The sequence below is a fragment of the Engystomops pustulosus genome, chromosome 2 (assembly GCF_040894005.1).
Source record: "Engystomops pustulosus chromosome 2, aEngPut4.maternal, whole genome shotgun sequence".
NCBI lineage: Eukaryota > Metazoa > Chordata > Amphibia > Anura > Leptodactylidae > Engystomops > Engystomops pustulosus.
In genome coordinates, this window is record NC_092412.1 from 65,748,715 (window position 1) to 65,768,210 (window position 19,496).

General features: G+C 37.8%; 1 protein-coding gene across 4 annotated transcripts in view; it reads right to left on the bottom strand.

The window, feature by feature from the left end:
• Positions 1-1,105: 1,105 nt before the first annotated feature.
• ANKRD52 (ankyrin repeat domain 52) overlaps positions 1,106-19,496 on the bottom strand; it is a 31,878-nt gene continuing 13,487 nt past the window's right edge. Inside the window, exons 25-29 of one of the 4 annotated variants that reach the window (XM_072135088.1) lie at positions 18,484-18,629; positions 18,313-18,395; positions 15,478-15,560; positions 15,167-15,258; positions 1,106-14,522 (exon numbers count right to left, since the gene is read on the bottom strand). In XM_072135088.1, the coding sequence (XP_071991189.1) occupies positions 14,290-14,522; positions 15,167-15,258; positions 15,478-15,560; positions 18,313-18,395; positions 18,484-18,629 (637 nt within the window). In that variant the 3' untranslated portion in view covers positions 1,106-14,289. Of the gene's footprint in view, positions 14,526-15,163; positions 15,259-15,477; positions 15,561-18,312; positions 18,396-18,483; positions 18,630-19,496 lie in introns of all 4 variants that reach the window. The other 3 variants (XM_072135086.1, XM_072135087.1, XM_072135085.1) reach the window with 3 other exon arrangements.

Genomic DNA, 19,496 nt, shown 5'->3' on the forward strand with positions numbered 1-19,496 from the left:
GATGTATAATGGTAAATTTATATTCTGCCCCCACACATTACAAAATACATGAGGTAGAATGTCAAACCCCTAAAGACTAACGCACTGAATGCCAGTCTTCAAGTATATCAATCGCTGTCATTACTCGGCTGTATCCATCTCCAAAAGAAAAAAGGAGGAAAAACGCCAGCTCACCAGTAGTTCCTCTCTTGCATGCCTCCAAGGTGCACGGATAGACGTGTAAGCCCACACGAGTATAGAAAGCTCAAAAGAATACAGGTTCCAGCACGATCACGGAGGACGCTTGCAGTAGTTCAACAGTTTTATTTCATAGGTAAAAAGTCACAAAACATGCAGCATATGGACATAAAAAATGACCTACGCGTTTCGTCTGGTTAAGACTTAATCATGGTCCACCACCAAAGAACATAGACCAAACATTTAAACCCTGTGTAACACACCTGTTGGGCGGGGAATGGATCACGTGATACCTCCTAATCCGAGACAGCTAGTTTTTGCTTGGGCCTGTTCATGGCCTAAAATAAAAGGGGAAGTGATCCATTCCTAGTCCAATTATTAAAAACAATGTTATATACATATCTTCGTTTGGGAACAATTATTGCATATAATAATAAGATGTTAACATTTAGTCACGAGTTAGCGGTACGAAAACTATTAACATATTGAGTATCAAACCATTCCACAATATAAGCATTCCGCACTATTACATCTTTGGCACTACAAACAAGAAAAACGCATCCTATTCAATCAGAATTTATCACAAATAAATTTACATGAGCCAAAGAAATACAAACATATGGTTTGATACTCAATATGTTAATAGTTTTCGTACCGCTAACTCGACTCGTACCATGATTAAGTCTTAACCAGACGAAACGCGTAGGTCATTTTTTATGTCCATATGCTGCATGTTTTGTGACTTTTTACCTATGAAATAAAACTGTTGAACTACTGCAAGCGTCCTCCGTGATCGTGCTGGAACCTGTATCCATCTCCAAAGGAATATATAAAAAGTTCCATATTTTGCTCAACCTTTCAGATTTGTTGCCCAAATCGCCATAAAACCAATAACTGTAGATCAAATGAAAAGAAAGCACATAACACATTAGAAGCTAAAGCTCTTTAATAAACAGAATTGATTCAAAGCCACAATATGAGCAGCAGGACTTGGTTGCAGGGAATTTTATAGAAAAAAGATCAAGTTCTGAATGCACTCTTATATTTAGAGATCCCCAATTTATAACTCCCACAAGTTAGATGACAAAAAATAATGTATTTTGCGAACACATTCTCCCTTGTCCCACCCACCCCTGTCCTAACAAACATTAAAGAGTAATATTGTTAGAAGACTGAACATTTGCAAGTGGGGGTAGAAAGGCACAGCCACAGCAAGGGAGGCCACACCAGCACTCAGTAGTTGCATTACTATGACATACCCTAACTATGAGGCAGTGAGCAGCCATCACAGCAATATTACCCAGCTGTAACAAAAACACAAGTGACAAATACAAGTACAGAAGAATCTAACCATTTGTAATATATTTATATATGGGATGCGATAAACGTTAAATAAGGATTACAAAATCCCCCACTCAAATGATTATTTTTTTTTTTTTTACAATTTTTTTAAATCCAGAAATAAAGGGGTTACAGGTAATACAGAGGTACATCTTATAAGAAACACCTCAAAGAACAGAAGAAAAACAAAAACTTATATTTAGCTTCCCCATGTCCAGGTTTAACCTGTTTGTAGGAGTCAAGGCAAAAAGGTGTCTGGCAATATCTTGTGATGTGAGTTTTGGGGTAGGTTATTCTGAAGTCAGAAAAGGCTTCAATACTACGTTCACTACTACTAATACTGTACAGTATAACTAAGACAATAAAAGACAACATACATTAAAATGTTCTGCTTGAGGCAAAATAGATTTTCATTCTCTAAGCCCGAAAATGTAATCTATGCATACATGTAGGTACATATAGATGTTACCACCTGCAGCCTTACGTGGGATTGCGTCGCCATAACTTTAATCCCAATGTAAGGCTCAAGCGATGCATCTAGTAAGGATAAGAAATGTTAGAGGTCTGTAAATTTTTATTTATTTTTTTTTATTTACCTCAACTCCAGAAAAAAAAAAAACTATTTTTTTTGCAATGAATATTTACAACAAATTGCTTTGATTGACTAATGAAGCGAAATTCAAATTCACTTCAAAAACTAGTGCACTCTGAATCTAAAATTTTAAAGTCTCCGTAAAAGAGACAAGAAAATCTTAAGGAATAGGCATTTAAAATTGCTTGATAAGGGAACAAAAATGTATTCCTGAAAACAGTTCCTTAAAGACAGGAAAACACGTCAGAACCCATTTCGAGATTCACCTAGAGATTACATGGTAGTTAGCATTTTAGGTTGCGTTACTGTCTTGCTAAAACCTGGCTCAATTGATGTGTGACAACTGCAGGACAGACTCCTCTCCTAGGCACTTACACAACATTCTGTTACAGAGAACAGTGATTCTACACAACTGAAATATGCCTTTCCACATAACGGAGAAGACTAAATCACAATATCTTGACTCATGCAAGCTGGATGGAAATGCCAGACTACTAGAAGATGCCAAGCACTACAGCAAAAGTCTACAACACGATAACTCACACAAGTAGAACAGAATCTTACTGACCTAACTGGACTCCTGTTTACAGAAAGACATTAAAAAGAAAAGCTTAAAACATCCAGCAGAATCGTGGTTTCTTCTATAAAAGTGCAATAAAAATTCATCCTGCAACTTCAGTGACAACTACACACCTAGTCATCACCACTCAGACAACATGGACATACCGAGTACTTACAGCCATTAATGCCCCTAAAACTTTCACACACGCACATAAAATGTAAAGGTCTCAAGAGGTCTAGGTGTTGTGCAAAGAAATCAGTCTACTATATCTACATGGTCCAGTACAATCTGTTTTTCCCAACTTCAAACTCAACACATAGAAAACGAAATTGACCACCAATTTCAAGAATGTGTCTGCATTATGGTTCCCCCTTTCTATGAGCTCACATACACACCAAGCCGTGTCATATTTGGTGTTAAGATCAGTTTAATAGCTGCCTGTATGTCAACGTTGTATGCAAAATGAAGTCAAATTATTCTACCGTCAGTTGTATGCCGATGTGAGATTTAAGAACACATATATGGAAATTGGAGAAGGCTCGGGTCATACATGTCATGTTATTATACTTAATAGAAAGGCCAACGCAGCAGCAATTATGAACTAAAGATGAAGAATAAGTGTCATGCTGCACTGCCACAAGCCCTGGGTAAGGCAGCCAATACAATAAACTGGACCCTTATTCTTTGTACGGTTTAAGCACTTTATCAAAACTACAGCTAAATGTACCGATTATAGGGTGTAAACAAAAGCCTGCAGATCCTCCATCACTCTGGAAAATCACTGTCTCAAACAGAGACTTGCAAGTAACGGTAAAAAATATAATTTGGTAGATGCAATAGGAAATACAATAAAGTAGTGCGTTATTCAACCATCCAATAAGCAAAACCTATGGTCACATGCAAAATTGCTGTGCCACATCACAGACTGAGATTGCATGTATCCAGATGACTAAAATAACAGGGTGGGTAAAACCTCTATATAATAAGAAGTTGCTACATACATGCTGGTCTGCTTTAGCACGCCTCTTACTTTTTTGGTGCCCCGCATCAGCTGGTTTAAGAAAGTTTGGAGAGATACTGTCAATTTTACATACAAATCAAAAAGTCAAATTATACTTTATATTTTAATACATTCTAGAGCTACAGCCTGGTGTTAATATTTAGAATAAAAAAATCACGTTCAAGCTACAATAATAGATCCATCAACACATGAAAAATCTGTCAATCTTGTGTTTGATAGAACATCAAAATAAAATGAGCATCGGATCTGCCCCCTTATCCTTTAGCCAATTCTAGAATTGTTATCTAATAATTGATATGTTTCTATTACCATAGAGGTTTTACACCTGCTGCATTGAAGAAAAGTATTTAAAAAAAAGTGAAGGTCCCTTGCCTAATCCCAATAGTCCTACTTATCGGATCTAGGAAGTAATTTCTTGCACAGGTTTATTTGCAGTGCACATGATTGCGTTAGAACAGAAAGTCTCCATTTGTCAAGTAACAAACATATTCATATAGTGCACCATCCTACATCATAAGGAGGGTCTGAAGACTTATGAGCAAAGGTAAATATAGAAAAAAAATACTGTATACAGGCAGTCCCGGGTTACCTTTGATAACTCTTACAGCTTTTTATTGTAGCCTAGGGCTAAAGTATAGTAGATTACCAACATCCAGAGGTCCGTTTGTAACTAGAGGTCGTCTGTAAGTCAGGTGTTCTTAAGAAGGGGACCGCTTGTATAGCTATGTAACTGAATAATCCTGCTGGTCTCTATACACCAAAATAAGATTTAAAAAAAAAAAAAAAAAAAAAAAAAAGGGGAAAAAAAAAATAAAAAATTGCTAATAATGAGAGATTGGCCACTATAGTGCCAATACATCGATACTAGATCAGACAAGCTTACTAACCTAACAGGCATAACATCATATACATATCGGAATTCTGCTGTGCCTGGTAGTTTATTAATAAATGTGGGAAGGAAAAAAATAACTTGACTGGATAATAATGAAGTCAACACAAGCAGCATTTAAAAAAAAAAACCCAAAAACAAACCAAAAATAAAAATAGTGGGTTGTCCCCACGTCATGAGGCTTCTCCATCCTTGCAATAGCTGATAATCCCCTCATAAATTTAAGCCACATAGGATTCTATAGAGATAATTTGCCATTAAACATCCCTGAGTTGTTCTTCTATGGCACAATTTATAGTGGTGGGGAAGGGGGGGGGGGTAAAGCACACAATGCTAAACAATAGTGTAGAATCGGTTGTTCCCCACAGTTAACATAAAACCTGTCCAAGTGGAAGCACTCAAGCATGTAAGCATCACATATTCTCAATATTTCTGTCTGGACTTGCTCTTTGAAGTTCTCAATAGAGGTGGGATACAAACTTACATGGACATTAAATTATATGGTTTGACTAGGCAAAGGGTCGCAGAAGGAAAAAAAATATATATATATCAAAAGCAGCAGCTCAGCATTAAGTGGCCCTTTGTTTTTCGGTCTAGCGCTGGTTCACTCAAGCTGAAGTAGTACTGGTATAAATAAGGCTTTAATTCCTTGCGTATTGGAAGAGGCTAATGAGAAAATGCAAGCATAACAATTTTCACAATAGAGAAGCAGCAAGTTCAGCTAGTAGGCCATTTGCAAAAAAAAAAAAAAAAAAAAAAATATCACCAGGCTAAACTGTGGGACAATGGCACCGTTCTCACTAATACTACACACTATGGAAGGGTTGGAAGCACTTGACTCCAGTTAGTGTTGCTTTCATTGTGCACATCTGCTGCCAGGTGTAAGTATGGTCAGGAGCAGTATCAGAAATTCAGTGTTATTCACCCAAAATCAAAGAACGAGGTCAGTTTTAATAACCCGAGATTCAGGCTAAAGGTGCTCGAGGCCGAGTTACAACTTTTTGGAAGGGTGCAGCATTTACAAACAGGGAAAACGAGATATTTACATGTATAAAGAAAAGATGGATGGGCCCACCCATTAGAGAAGCTCCATTAAAAAGGATTACATGAGTGCAACACAGCTTCATCATTACTTTATTGCCACATGTAAGTCCAAAACTCTGGACACGCCCCCAGAGAGCATGTGCAAACATAAGAATTAGCAATGGGGAAGGGATGGAGGTAGTGAGGAGCAGAGACCCTCTTACTGCAGGAGACTGAAGGTGACTGGTATTTGGACAACTCCTAAATAAAACACAATCTAAAGTTATTTGTGCTTCCATTCCTATGACCCAATAGAATCCATTTTTTGAGGCGTCTAGCTGGATTTCTGCCAATTTCTCCATAAAACCACTGCAGAAAACGCCACATCCAAGACGTATTGTATGAATAGTTAAAAAAGGTCACCAAGGAGGATACGTAGGAGACAGTCTATACGCTAGAACAGCTAAGTGGTTTTACTTTGGTATTGAGGAGAAGGCATCCCTGTTTATCTTATAGTTGGCCACACACGACTATGCAAGAAAATGTGAAATATTTTTATAGTATTGAGGATAAACAATGTGCAAGGAGGTGGAAATGGCTATAATGCACCCTGCTGCCTTCTACTTGGACTAAATTCATAGCAAATTACAATAGGATTAATTTAACTTCTAATTAGCATCTCAATATAACTCACCTAGCGCATAATACCAGCTGTATCGCCAGTCTTTGCCCTTAGTCTTTACACTTATATAGTGTCCATTTGTGCTTTGAGTAATAAAGGTAAACCTACTGCGTCAGTCCCTCTATAGCATCAAACCAACAATTCATTCTCCATACTTGGTAGTTGTCCGATTTACCTCTATAAAACCCCTACCATTCTGTCAGCAATAATCTAGTGACTAGCCCGCACCAGCTATCATTGAGCTCTCAGCACCAAGATATAGCTCATAGGGACTGCCAGTCCCAAAGTATGGGCTCTATTTTTTGGTTCCCAGGCTGAGTTTTGTAGGAAAACAAAATGAAAGAAGTCATCATGATTCTTTCAACTAGAAAGTCATATACGGATACATAGTATTGCAACTGGATGCAAACAAAAAAAAATGAATATATATATATTGCTAGAACATATTGGATTTATGCCAGAAACTTGGCTACAAGTCACATGAATGGCTTTGTAGGCTTATATAAGTAACCATGCAAACATTTCTGGTCGCCCACTTCATATGCATATAGAACAGAATACAATGACAATAGCTTCAACACCTTGTGTGCTTCTGAACCTTGTCCAAATTAAAAATGCCATCAGAATTTTCATCATTTTCAAGTCCTCAAATTTGTGTACGAAAACCTTAGTCGTTTTCCTGCTTTGGTCCGGATTGGGAACAAGATTTCATTTTGAATCAACATGTCTGCCTCAGTGCCTTTCTAAAATGAAGCATCACATTTTGGCTCTCCAAAGAGGTGTACAGTACATTATAAAGCTCAACATGCCTCTAAGACAGAAGACAAGCACAGCAGAACACTGCATTTATCCAGAATTATAGGTACCATACAATTGTGTCTGCATATTTAACTACATTGTTAGAGAGAAACTTGGAACATAAAAAAATAAAAAATGAACAATTTTCTTGCAGCTGGTATGAAACCAATGGTAACCAACCATTACTGAACCAAGAAGTGGCAATCGCATTTTAATTTCATTTTAATATCTTGGTATATTAATGTCAGAGGATACATTCAGCAATATGGCTCACAACAGCTATCCAAACGGATGAAGCTCCTTCTTTTATACAGTGGCAGTGCAAGTAAACCTGTTTGTGAAATGCATTTGTGCTGTTTAGATTTTTTTTTTGTCTTTTTTTCTCATTCTTTCCCCATTCATTTTTAACACATTAACATCTCATATGTATATTCTTCCCCCACTCAAGAGTGAGTACAGCAGTGAAGGACAGATCAACTCCTTCACTCCCTCCCTTCACTTGTGTTCTTAAGGGAAAACAAACCCTTATACACCTTAACCCTGCACTGTATTACGGACCCCCGTTCCATCGCAACAGCAATGAGTTATAGGTACCAGCAACAGTGGCAGAGTCATGACAAAGTGCTTATTAATGAAGCAAGTGCTTTGCATTAGGAGCTGAAAGAAACTTCCATTACAAGAGTGGCACAAAAAGGGAAGACCCCAATGCAAGGTCCAGAAGAAATTTTACCAGCCTCCAGTGTTCATCATACAGATTGTGAGAAATCCGAATACACTGGGGCAGAAATAAAAAAGGGGGTACTTTGGCATAATACATTGCTGTGTGAAAAGCAAAAGTCCAAGGGTTTAGAGAAATTTGGTAACCATTCCACAAGACAAGAGTACCCAAGGAAAATGGCTGCACAGTCTGGAGGTAGGGTGGGATTTGGGGGGAAAGGGGGTGGAGAAGGACTGGAATGGAAGTTTCAGGACAGCCCTGTAAACAACGCACTCAGGTAACCAGACACAATAACTTTGATAGCAAAATAATGCATCTTCCTTTTGCTTATCCCATGCCCCCACCCCTCCCCCACAAAAAAATAAACACTCAGAATTATTACTAAGAATTGTGAAGCTGTGCTGCCAACGCACATTATATCATCATTAAAGGAGAACAAGACCAGGTAGAACTGCTGAACGTTTAAGGAAGAATGGAGGGGGCCAAACTGCTGCAAACATGCCCCCAGCAGTGAGAGAAGGGAGCGGAAAGGGGGTTAAGCACAGTCAGGCCAAAAGAAGAAAATCCACTAAAAGCCCTTTTCACAGAACTTTGATTGTCTAAATTTCTCATGCGGAAAATAGGGTCCAAGATGGTGAGAAAAAAACAAACAAAAAAAAACAACAACACACACACTTGCTCTCTCCATACACACTGCAATACAAGATGGAAATGCAAAAAGCGAGGAAAAGCAAAAAAACAATAACAGCAAAATGATCCATTACTATTGAGTGTTCCCCTCATGAAATGAATTAGGAGATCCTACAAAGGCAGCAATAAGAGTGCAAGTGCAAGCGACAAGAGTCCACGTAATAGAGGATTCATCTCCCATCATCTTGTGCAAACCAGAATACACATAACCAAAAACATAAAAACTCAAAAACAGGCGCACAATAAAATAATGCCTAAAACACAGGAGAAGCCAGAAATATAGTAAACTCAAGAGAAAACCTACACATCTTAGCCCTTAACACCATCACTCAACATCTGTGAACCCACGTGACAGAGAAAAAACCTCAAAATGTAGAGTGTCCCACAATATTGCTATAGTCAGCGCTAAAATACTGTCTCCCTTCCACACATGTACCCCTCTAGTCCTTTCTGCTCAAAATGAAATCTACAGAATATGCTACATTTTAAGAAGGCACACAATAGAAATTATATGCAAGAAAAGAAAAAAAAGTGCAGAAAACTAAATGCAAGTATAATGAAAACTGGCCTGCTTGACTGTACCACTCAGTACACACCGAGGGGGGAAAGCCATTCAAGTTTTAACACCAACAGTACACTGAGGTAATATGTGCTGACTGAAGAAGGTAACACTTTGTCAATGAATAAATTAGAGAGGAAAATGAAAAAGAGGAGATTTACTACAGTATGTGCTTTCTTTATGGTAAACTCATCCTATAGGAAATAAAAGATACATGTGGTCACCTGCAAGCCTCAAGTCCGCAACAATACAAATTACATAATATGCTTTTTAATTAATTTTAAGTTATTTATTTTTTAATCTTGTAGTCACGTACAAGTATTTGTTAAAAAAAAAAAAAAGTTTACACAACAATAGTTTGTTACATTTAGTGCAAAATATCTTCCTAACACATTATGGAGGGGTAGAAATGCCACTATTGTACGTGGCTTACAATTAATCTGTTAATTGTTCATATGACAGAATGAAAACCTATTGCCAAAAAAGTTAAAGCAAAACCCAGGGAAAGAGGAAACAGCAGAGTGTTTCCGTGAGTGGACCATATATTATGACATCACAGGACAACCCCATAACTATTATTCTGCGACATGCTTCAATGCTCTATTAAAAATCTACTCTAAATTTGTTTTCTAAAGAAACATTACTAAAAGTTAATTGCACAATCAAAAAAATTCAAAAATTATATATTACCCCCACCACCCGCAAAGCATAATTTTTTTGCTTAATAATCATATTAATTTATAGGGACCTAGAGAACAACCTAAATTTTATTAAGCTAAGGCTCTGTTCACACCACCATTGGTGCCTTAAACAGATTTGATATAATACAGTGATATTGTTACAAATGATAGACCATTTTTTGCTTCCATTGTAACAGAAGCCACAGACTAGTGTGAACTCAACTGAATACAAATTGTTCGCCCCCCCAACTTAGATGTAGATTTCATGCTTACAGGTGTAAGGAGTTGTACAAAACCATAGTACAGTACCTCTTTCTAGCTATTGAGTGCATCTTTAGTGCTCCTATTGAAGAATATTTCCACTATTTAGGTACAGACGAGTCCCCCTTAAACTTCTATTAAGGACTCCAATTTCCCATGATAAAAATGGGATACTATTTGAGAAGTTTATGTTACACTGTGCGAGAATTTAACACAGATGTTCTGTATTAAAATTACAGAATTTGTTTTTAATTTTTCATTAGTACATCAACTCCGTAATACTACTTAAGCCTTGAGGGGATTTTAGCGCTCTCTCATGGAGGCAATCGTAACCTTTGTGGAAGAACAGTGCAGCAAAATATGACCATGATTATTACAGGAGATTCTGTGCAGCGTTCCGTTAAAAAGCCACAAATCTTTGAAAATAAAACTAAGCCAAACTATGTATAAAGATGGCACACAGTACACTTGTTAAAAGGTTTTAGTTTAGGAATGTTGTGAATGGTCCATATATAAAAGATTAAAATCTTTAAGATTCTTTTCTGCAAATTCCTGTGGTTTTTAATTTTAATTAAAACAATAGGGTCCTTAAGGTTACTGTTAGAGCCTGGATTCCTGCAGATGGGCTATAAAAAAAACCCCTTTAAGGCCAGTTTGTTTTGCAAACATTTCTACAAAGATTCTGTTCCATCTGCAGTCATATTAGGGTTTCTCCTATAATAAGAAAAATCAAGCTTCATGAACTTTCTGGTGCTCCCAGCTCCACCACTATAGACCTACCCATTGGAATAGGTTTACATGTGGGAAGACATTCAGGTACACAAATCACTGTGCATGTGACCATTAAGGGCAACTATTAGCTTCAGCAGTGAATTGTACCATATGTAAAATATCATGGCAGGGAGTTAAACGAGTTTCCCAAATTAATTCCCCAAATTGCAGGATTATTCACCTTGTCTTCTATTCTGTGGCTAGAGGATAATTTCTAAACTTGGGACAACCCTTTTAAAGTGAGGGTTGGAAAAGGTGAACAGGTGAAGGGAAGTATAGTTAGATTTGTTGTTGTGGCATAAAGTCTGGAAGAACACACACTATTACCAAATGATCACATGAAATTAGAGTATTGATAAGTAGAATGTAAAAACTATTTTCTTTGGTTTGGCAAGATAAAGGATGGACTATAAACATCAAGTGGAGTATATGCAAGGACAGCTTTCATCTGGTTTCACACAACTGTATGGACAGTGCCTAATTTTATTTATCAGGTTTTTTCTATAACCAGTTATTGTGAGTGAAAACCTAAATTGGTTGAATAGACAGAGCAGGAACACATCTTTCCATTATACTCTCTGAAGTCTGTTATAGGCATCCAATTACAGATGTGAACTAGCTGTAATACTTCCAGATTTAAAGGTGTTGTCCACTTTCAGGAAATTAATATGGTTTGTGTAAGGAGAAGTTATATAAAACTTTCCAATATATTTTCTGTATCAATCCCTCAGTTTTCTAGATGTCTGCTTGAGGTCATTCTATAGGAAGCTTCTAGGTTTACTTCCAGTGGATGGACATGTGTCCATGGTCCTGTGATGGACATGCAGATGCACAAACAGTTATCACTGGGACTAATCAGAGTTGTGTCCATCACAGATTTCTATCCACTGGAAGTAAACATAGAAGCTTTCTATAAAAGGAAAGCAATAGGAGGAGATCTAGATAACCATCAGGAATTGACACGTAGTAAATTGTAGAACTTTTCATTAGACATAGCATATGAATTATTTGCTAAAAGTGGACAACCCTTTAATGTATTTATAATACGGCTTAGTTTACCAAGATTAATTAAGTAACCCTGAAGTCTAGCTGCAGTATTACATATTTTTCTAGCCAGTCTATACATTTAAAAAAGTTTGTCTGAGTTTTGAAAAATTATGTACAATAGCCATTGAACAGATTGTGTAGCACTGTGGCCGAGACTCAATTACTTCAATGGCTACGACCTTCACGGCTGGCTTCACATTTTGTTTTTAGTATACACTCAGTGAATAAGTCGGGAAAGCTCATGAAGTATAGGCTGAGTATACTCATTAACATATACTGGCAGATGAAGGCATAGTTGTTGCCTTTGTCCACGCAGTACATGACACATGCTTTGAAAAAGACAGGATGGAAAGACAGTAGCAGTCTCAGCCCTTTTAAAAACATTTTCTGCCACAATGGGCTGCAGCTTCCTATGAAAAGGACTATAACTTTATAATAGGACACACTTGACAGTATTATACACAGCTATAAAATTATGCAATAAGCCCCAAGTACAATCCAGTAGCACCTAGTCAAGCATGAAATCTGAAACCTGAAGTCTAAAACCGTTATAAATGCACCAAAAAGTTCAACGGTCAAAACTCAAACTATTATGAATAATTAGCCTACTTGTGTAGCGAGAAGTTCTTTACATTACACAATGGGGCAATGAGATGATATGTGAAGTAGATTGTCATACTATATGACAAACTATAAAATGGAAAATGTATTTAAAAAAAAAACAAAAACAAAGTATACCTCTAATTTTGGTAAAACTATTTAAATTGATCACTGTAGAAATGTAACAGACATCTTGCAATGGGGCTTTGTATTAGGGATTCATTGGCCGAATACGCAATACCATTCTGGGATATCTATCCCACACTTCCCTTCCCTTGGGCTGTGAATTGACCAATTACAGTTCTTCCTGACATTTTTCCAAGGAACTGTTTTTGCTGGTGAAATGCAGTAGGACATGGCGAAAAAAAAAAAAAGCCTTCAAAAAAGAAAAAAATAGAAACAGCCCCCACCCTTAAAATTAATAGCACCTATATATTTCTCAACAATTGATCCCTTTTGCCATTTTCAGCAACTAGTTGACAGATATTTTTGGTAGTTAAAATATACAAAAAGGTAAAATGATAAAAGATGTACCAAATAGGTAAAAATGATCTGTAATAAGGGACAATCCGAAATAAAAATGAAACCCACAAAATGTTTAGCTAATGCCAGGTTTCCAAAAAACTTGGTAACAGTCATGGAAACATATAGACACATAAGTTGTTTATCTGCCTTGCCTTATTGCATTAAACAGGACAATGGATTGGATGAGGTCTATTTTTTATATCGATATATACTAAAGTAAACTGCATGATTAAAATACATAAAAAAAAAAAAAAGCACCGTTCTTACATTCCAATAATGAAACAAACGCAAAACTCATTAGCAAAGCTCAAGTAAACCTCTACCATTATACAACGTCATACATATACTGACAAACCTAAGAGAACATCACTTCTGGTTAAGAGTAATTCAAGTGCAAAATTATCTGAAAACAAACCGCAAGAAAAGGCATCCCAGAATCAACAGATGGAACAAAAGACCTGCAGCCTAAAACAAGCAGTTCGGTATGAAGACTGCGGATAAATAATACAGTCCCCTATTAGATTAGTATAAATAAGTCAAATACTGATGACACGGCAGATAAAACAACATTAGTGAAGTCTGATGATGGGAAGACCAGAAAAGGAATAAAGCACTAGAACAGAGGATCACTAAAGTGCCTAGCTGGGGGAGGGGGGATTTTGCAGCAGTGCATAGTGGGAATGTCACTTGGGGGTAGATCAGCTGACTGTAGCACCTCATTTGCATAAAGAGAAAAGCAAGCAATTTTGCAATACATTAGGTGGAAGGACCATCTAACAGCTTTAAAAAAAAAAAGTGTTATACATAGTAATAGAAGGACAAATGCTACTGACCTAGTGACAAACTCAAAAGTAAGGTGCTACTAGCCACTTTATATCCTGTAACCACCCCCCCAAAGAAAAAAATCTTAAGATGCCCTTGAAACACATATTAAGGCCTGGTGACCCTTCAACTGTATCATGGCTTCCAGGATCTTACAGCAGCAAAGACATGAATTGCACAGGATGAACCTTTAAAAAATACAGATACAGAGGGCTTCCTTTCAGCTTCATACCAGAGATGGTGGAAGCAATGGTAGACGATTAAAAGAACCCCATATTAAAACTATACCCCATCAGCAAACTCCATTCCGCCTGACCTGGGCTCTGTCCCAAATACAAAGAAGGTACAATACTACATAAGCTTCAGTGCAAGCCAGGACAGCTCAAAGAGAGCAAGTGAACATAGGACGAAAGCCCAGGCACAGTTGATACCTATGTAACTGATGTGTCTTGTTCTCCTTTAAAGTGCCCTATACATATTAGCCTAAATAAATTATAGTAAGGTTTTGGGTAGCCCGCAACGCGGGTGGAGCTACTCGGAGTAGCAGCCATCCATGGCAATGGAACCATGCCGATCCTTTGTGTAGGGACAGCTACCACCGTTAGGGAGGGCAGTCTTGGCAGCAATACCGCAGTTGTTCAGGAGGTTGAAGCTGAAGGGTAGGATGGCGTCTTTTGGTGGGAAAGGCTTCATGGTGGATAGGATAAGTGCCAAGCAGTCTGCTACGTCTTTGTTGGGAGCACAGGCCAAGGCTGGGGTGTGACCTGCTGTCAAAAAAAATTAAAGAAAAAAAAGGAAACACTGTCATATGTCCAGTTAGGTGAAACTGTTAGCCACCATAAAAATCAAGGATGATAAACTTGCTTATATCCACATCCTCCTTCCTTTTTAAACCAGAGCCCCTTTGTGCTGCAGATTCACAGTCCGTTACACAGTGAAGGTGAACTTTAGCCCCTCCCACTGTGTGCTGAGATTTACTCTGCTGCAGTAGGATTACAGCGGGAAGAGGTAGGGAAGTTCTGAGGGAGCAGGGTGAGGTGCTAAGTGCCTATGAAGCTGTAGCACACACAGGCTCTGGTAACACCCCACATGATTTTAGGAAGGCGGCGGCCATGGATAACAAATATAACACTAACACAATCAGTGCCTGGATCTATTAGTAAGTATCCCTGGTTTAGCATACGTGATTCTGATGGTAGATTTCTTTTAAAACATGTAAAACAAAAAATCAGATGGCTATCCAGTTTACATGGAATGTACAAGTAAGAGTTACAAGAGCCCCGGATTAGTATAAACATTGTACCTTGTGTGCCATTACACATACTGGTAAAAAGGTAAACCTTTGTATATTGTCTGCACACCATTTAATACAAGAGAAATATACAGGATAAAGAAATAGTCTCACCACCTTCCTCATCCACAGCCAAAACAGTAGCTCCTCTTGTAAGCAAAGCTTGGACAACAGATGCAAGCCCATTTCGGGCAGCAATGTGGAGCGGCCTAACAGAAAAACAACACATAAGACCACCATGTACACATTACTTTACAGAACAGACTATGTGCCTAGATGTTCACTAAACACAGATTTCACAGGTTAGACCCGATTACCGGATACCTTGTTTCATATGCATTTATTACTTATTCTTGCCAATGATCACAAAATTATAGACAGAAGTTTAATGGAAGACTTGCCACAACATCAATTATACAAACACTTACATTTGCAGCATGCTGTTTGTTGCATTGATAAGGCCAGTGTCCTGGGTCTCCCCTAGAAGCAGCAAGGCACACTTCTCATGACCCTGCAAGGAACAACCAGGTGAGATTCACTAGTGTGCAGAATGCATTAGGATTTTATTCTCCCATATAGAATAGTAAGAAGGAAGCTTTCCTCCTTACTATGCTGTGGTGTCAGTGGTTATTTACCTCTGTATACTAAACAACGGTACTCATATTAGAATGGTTATAAAATAACCAACTCAAAACACATTGTGTAGAAATCTGTGTGCATATTTGGTATGAAACGCTGTACCAGATTTATACTTATATGGACATCAGTGTGTTGCATATGCACTTACAGGATTAAACCACACGTGTAAAAATTTGTTTTCTGACACTATAAACATGTCATATTCTACATACAGTTGTGAGATCATCTCTTGGAATTTACCTTTTCTCCCATTCCCCATTGACACAAAGGACTTTTATATGGTCCAAATAAAATCCTTCTCTTGTTGGGATAAACGAGGTGGTCAACTTCAGTAAAAACTAAGGAGGACACCAAAACAATAAAAGTCCTCCTTTTAGGCTATAGCCACCAACAAACGTGTGCAACAAAGAAAAAGAATGTATGCACACAAGCAAGGATACTGAGAGAAATGGATCAATATAGTTAGATCCATCTGAATAATGTATCCCTTCTAGGACGAGGCCCTTTACGGCTTTCACCGTGCTGGCCAGATAACTTCATACATAAAAGGAATGTGTTATCACCGTGTCTGTAGAGATCTGCCTATATTTGTTATCCATTGGTTACTTCCTTCTCAAGTCAACTTTTACAATTATGCTAATGATCTTTAAGGGCTCTGGGCATATTAACAGAGCCCTCCATGCTGCAGACACACAAGACGTTACACTGTGCTGAAACTTCCTTTTCTGTTGTGAGATTACATCAGGTAGAGAGAGGGGCACAGACTGTCACAGTGATAGCTGGGAGCCTAGTAAAAGGCTCCCATAGCCGTCATCGGAATTGATTTTCTATATTACAGTCTGAGACAGACTTTAATATAGAAACAGTATATCTAGAATTTAGTGGTTTAGCAGTATATTTTATACATTATTGTAGGGGGGGGGGGGGTTGGCTTAAATACAAGGGAAAAAAAATAAAGAAGCTTTAACAAATAATATATTCAAAATCAACACCTTACAAAGCTCCGAAGTATGAAAAAGTTACAAGTGTCAGAGCATGGCAATGCAAGGCTATTTTTATTTAATGTAAGGTTTATTGATAGTTTTAAAAAAGTAGTGGGATACAAATGTATATAGTTTGGTTAACTACAATCAGAGAGATCCAAGGAATAATGGAGAGATGTCATCCTTCCCAGCACGTGGCAGAGAACATTAAATGGTGCCACCAGAAAATAAAATAAAAGGGGATAAAGGGGTTTAACACTAGAGGGGTCTGATTGCTCATGCAATATACTGCAATGCTACTGCATTGTAGTACATTGTGAATACACTACCCCAGCGGGCTGTAATGGGAAATGCCAGTTAACAGGCATAGGAGCTTCTAAGAGGGTCCAAACGAATTTTGACCCTCAATTACATCATAGGATATTTTGATAAAATAGCATTAGAACCTTGCCTTAACTCTACAGTGCAATATCCGGCTGACTGGTGTCATCTCAATGACACAATATAAAAACTTTTAGCTAATGAAACTCAACGATAAATCGAATTTGGCCAACTAGTCCAAAAGTGTCCCCAACTCAAGGTCAACAGACACCCAAGGATTTCCAAAACTAGCTTACAGATAAAGAAATAATGAAAATAAAAGATAGCTGTTGGGGACCATTTAATCTACTTCAGCCTGCGACCAATAAAAAATACCAGCGGATGCAGAAAATGTAAAACTTTGTGAAGATTAGTTCAGATGGCCACCTTGCAGGCAAATACCTGTGACTGCACTTTGCTCCTGGTGCAGTAGGTAAAATAAATTGGATCACTAATAATAACTAATAATAAAATTTGAACACCCAAAAAGGTTACTACTGTATTTCAGCTCTGTGTGGATCACCTGCTTAAAAAAATCCTATTCCCGCACTTTTTAAAATTAGCAATCAAAGTTGCCAGAGACCCACCCACTTTGATATCCTTAAGTCATTAGTTTTTTTTCCTTCCACTGGATCAATACTGTAGTATTATAGGTTGGACTTTATAGTTCTGCTGTTTATTTAACTAGGAATTTAATAGGTGTCCTTTTGGTGATCACCACAGGGTTATCACTTCAAGTTTCCAAGTCTAGAGACCTCATACTAGAATCTGAAGACCTGCAGATTCCCCATGGACGTCATGAGTTCTTTCTCTTAATTGCCCCATCTGAACAAAAATTGTTCCCCTGGTCAAATAAAACCGTTTTATTTGTAAACATAAAACCTACAACACTTGGGTATTAAAAAGACGGCACGTCGGTAATTTTTATTGCAGGGTGAATTTAAAAGATAAAACATAGTAAATGATTGAATTGCATATTTTTAATTTCACAAAAATTACCTATCACAAAAACATTAAAAGCAGAGCAAAATATTAAATAATATAACATATCAAGTATATGACTATGTTGAAATAAATTCATGACTCTTGAAATGAAAAAAAAAAAAAAAATGGAGAAAAGTTTCATCCAAAAGACAAAGAAAAAAAAATATCCTTTAACACATTAAAAAACTAGGCTAAGAAAAAACTATTACAGTAACAAGTGTTTCAGATTCAAGGTGGATCTATTTACATAGATATGTCACCATCTAGCAAGATAAAAAATTAGGAAATTACAGGCACCTTGCTGCAGGCTAGGTGAAGAGCAGTGTTCTTGTTTGTGTCCATCACAGTTAAATCTGCTTTCATGTGAAACAGCAGGAACTCTGAAAGAAGGAGAAAAGATGTCAGAATTAAACAAAATCTGAGGTCTCATGTATATACAAATAATGATATAAAGAAAAAACACTTTACCGACTGCTGCAGTCCTCCCATTTTCTGCTGCTATCATCAGTGGTGTCCGACCAGCCTGGTCTGCAGCATCAACCTCCGCTTGGTGGTGCAGCAGTAGTTGTAAACCATTCACGTTGTCAGCAAAGGCTGCAGCATGAAGAGGAGTCCTAAACAGACGAAGCAGAAGTGATATATTTTATTCTACTTCTCTCATCTTTTCATCTCATCTTCCAGTAAGTTTTTATTTCTGGAGCTCTTTGCCAGGCAATGAATCAATGAGTGTACAGGACAATGGTACAGAATTCTGCCCATCAATGTGGGTTAGAGGATTAAAGGGGAAATCCCACTTTAAACTCCTATCCCAAATGAAGTATTTACTGTGGCATATATTATATATAAATATATACAAGACCGAGAAATGTCTGATCACTAGGAGTCACTGGAAGACGGAACCTGAATGGTGAGCTGGTGAATGTGCTGGGTCAGCTCTATTGGACAGCAGGTCCTACAAAAACTTGCAAAACAATTCCGTCTGACTTTGCATGTTAAAATGTGGTGCAAGGTTCGACCGAGCACTGGAAAGCCCCCTTCAGTGCAGAAATTTATGTCGCATGATGACGAGTGCAGCCGCGCCACAAAGTGTTGCATGCAAAACAAATATGTAGCGTGCGCCAGAAATGTGTCTCAGACACTTCTTAAATACCTGTGCAAGCAGTTTGCACTGAAAAGAACTTGCAAAGTCTGAAAGAAAACTGGCACAGAGCCCTTAGTAAATGTGGGCCATTGTACCCAAGTTCTCAAATCTAGCAATGTCACTTTCATTGAACAAGCCCATCCTGTCCATGTAGTTGCTTATACTGCATTGCATCTGTCAGGAACTGAAGGACATTTAAAGGGCATCTACAACAGAATGAAGTACTCTATGCAAACGAAGCGGAGGGCTGCAGGCTCCATAGGTATTCAAAGGTATTAATGGAGTGTGGAGCCCCTCAGGCTCATTTGCATACAGTCTTTCATGTGGTGGTAGTAGTCTT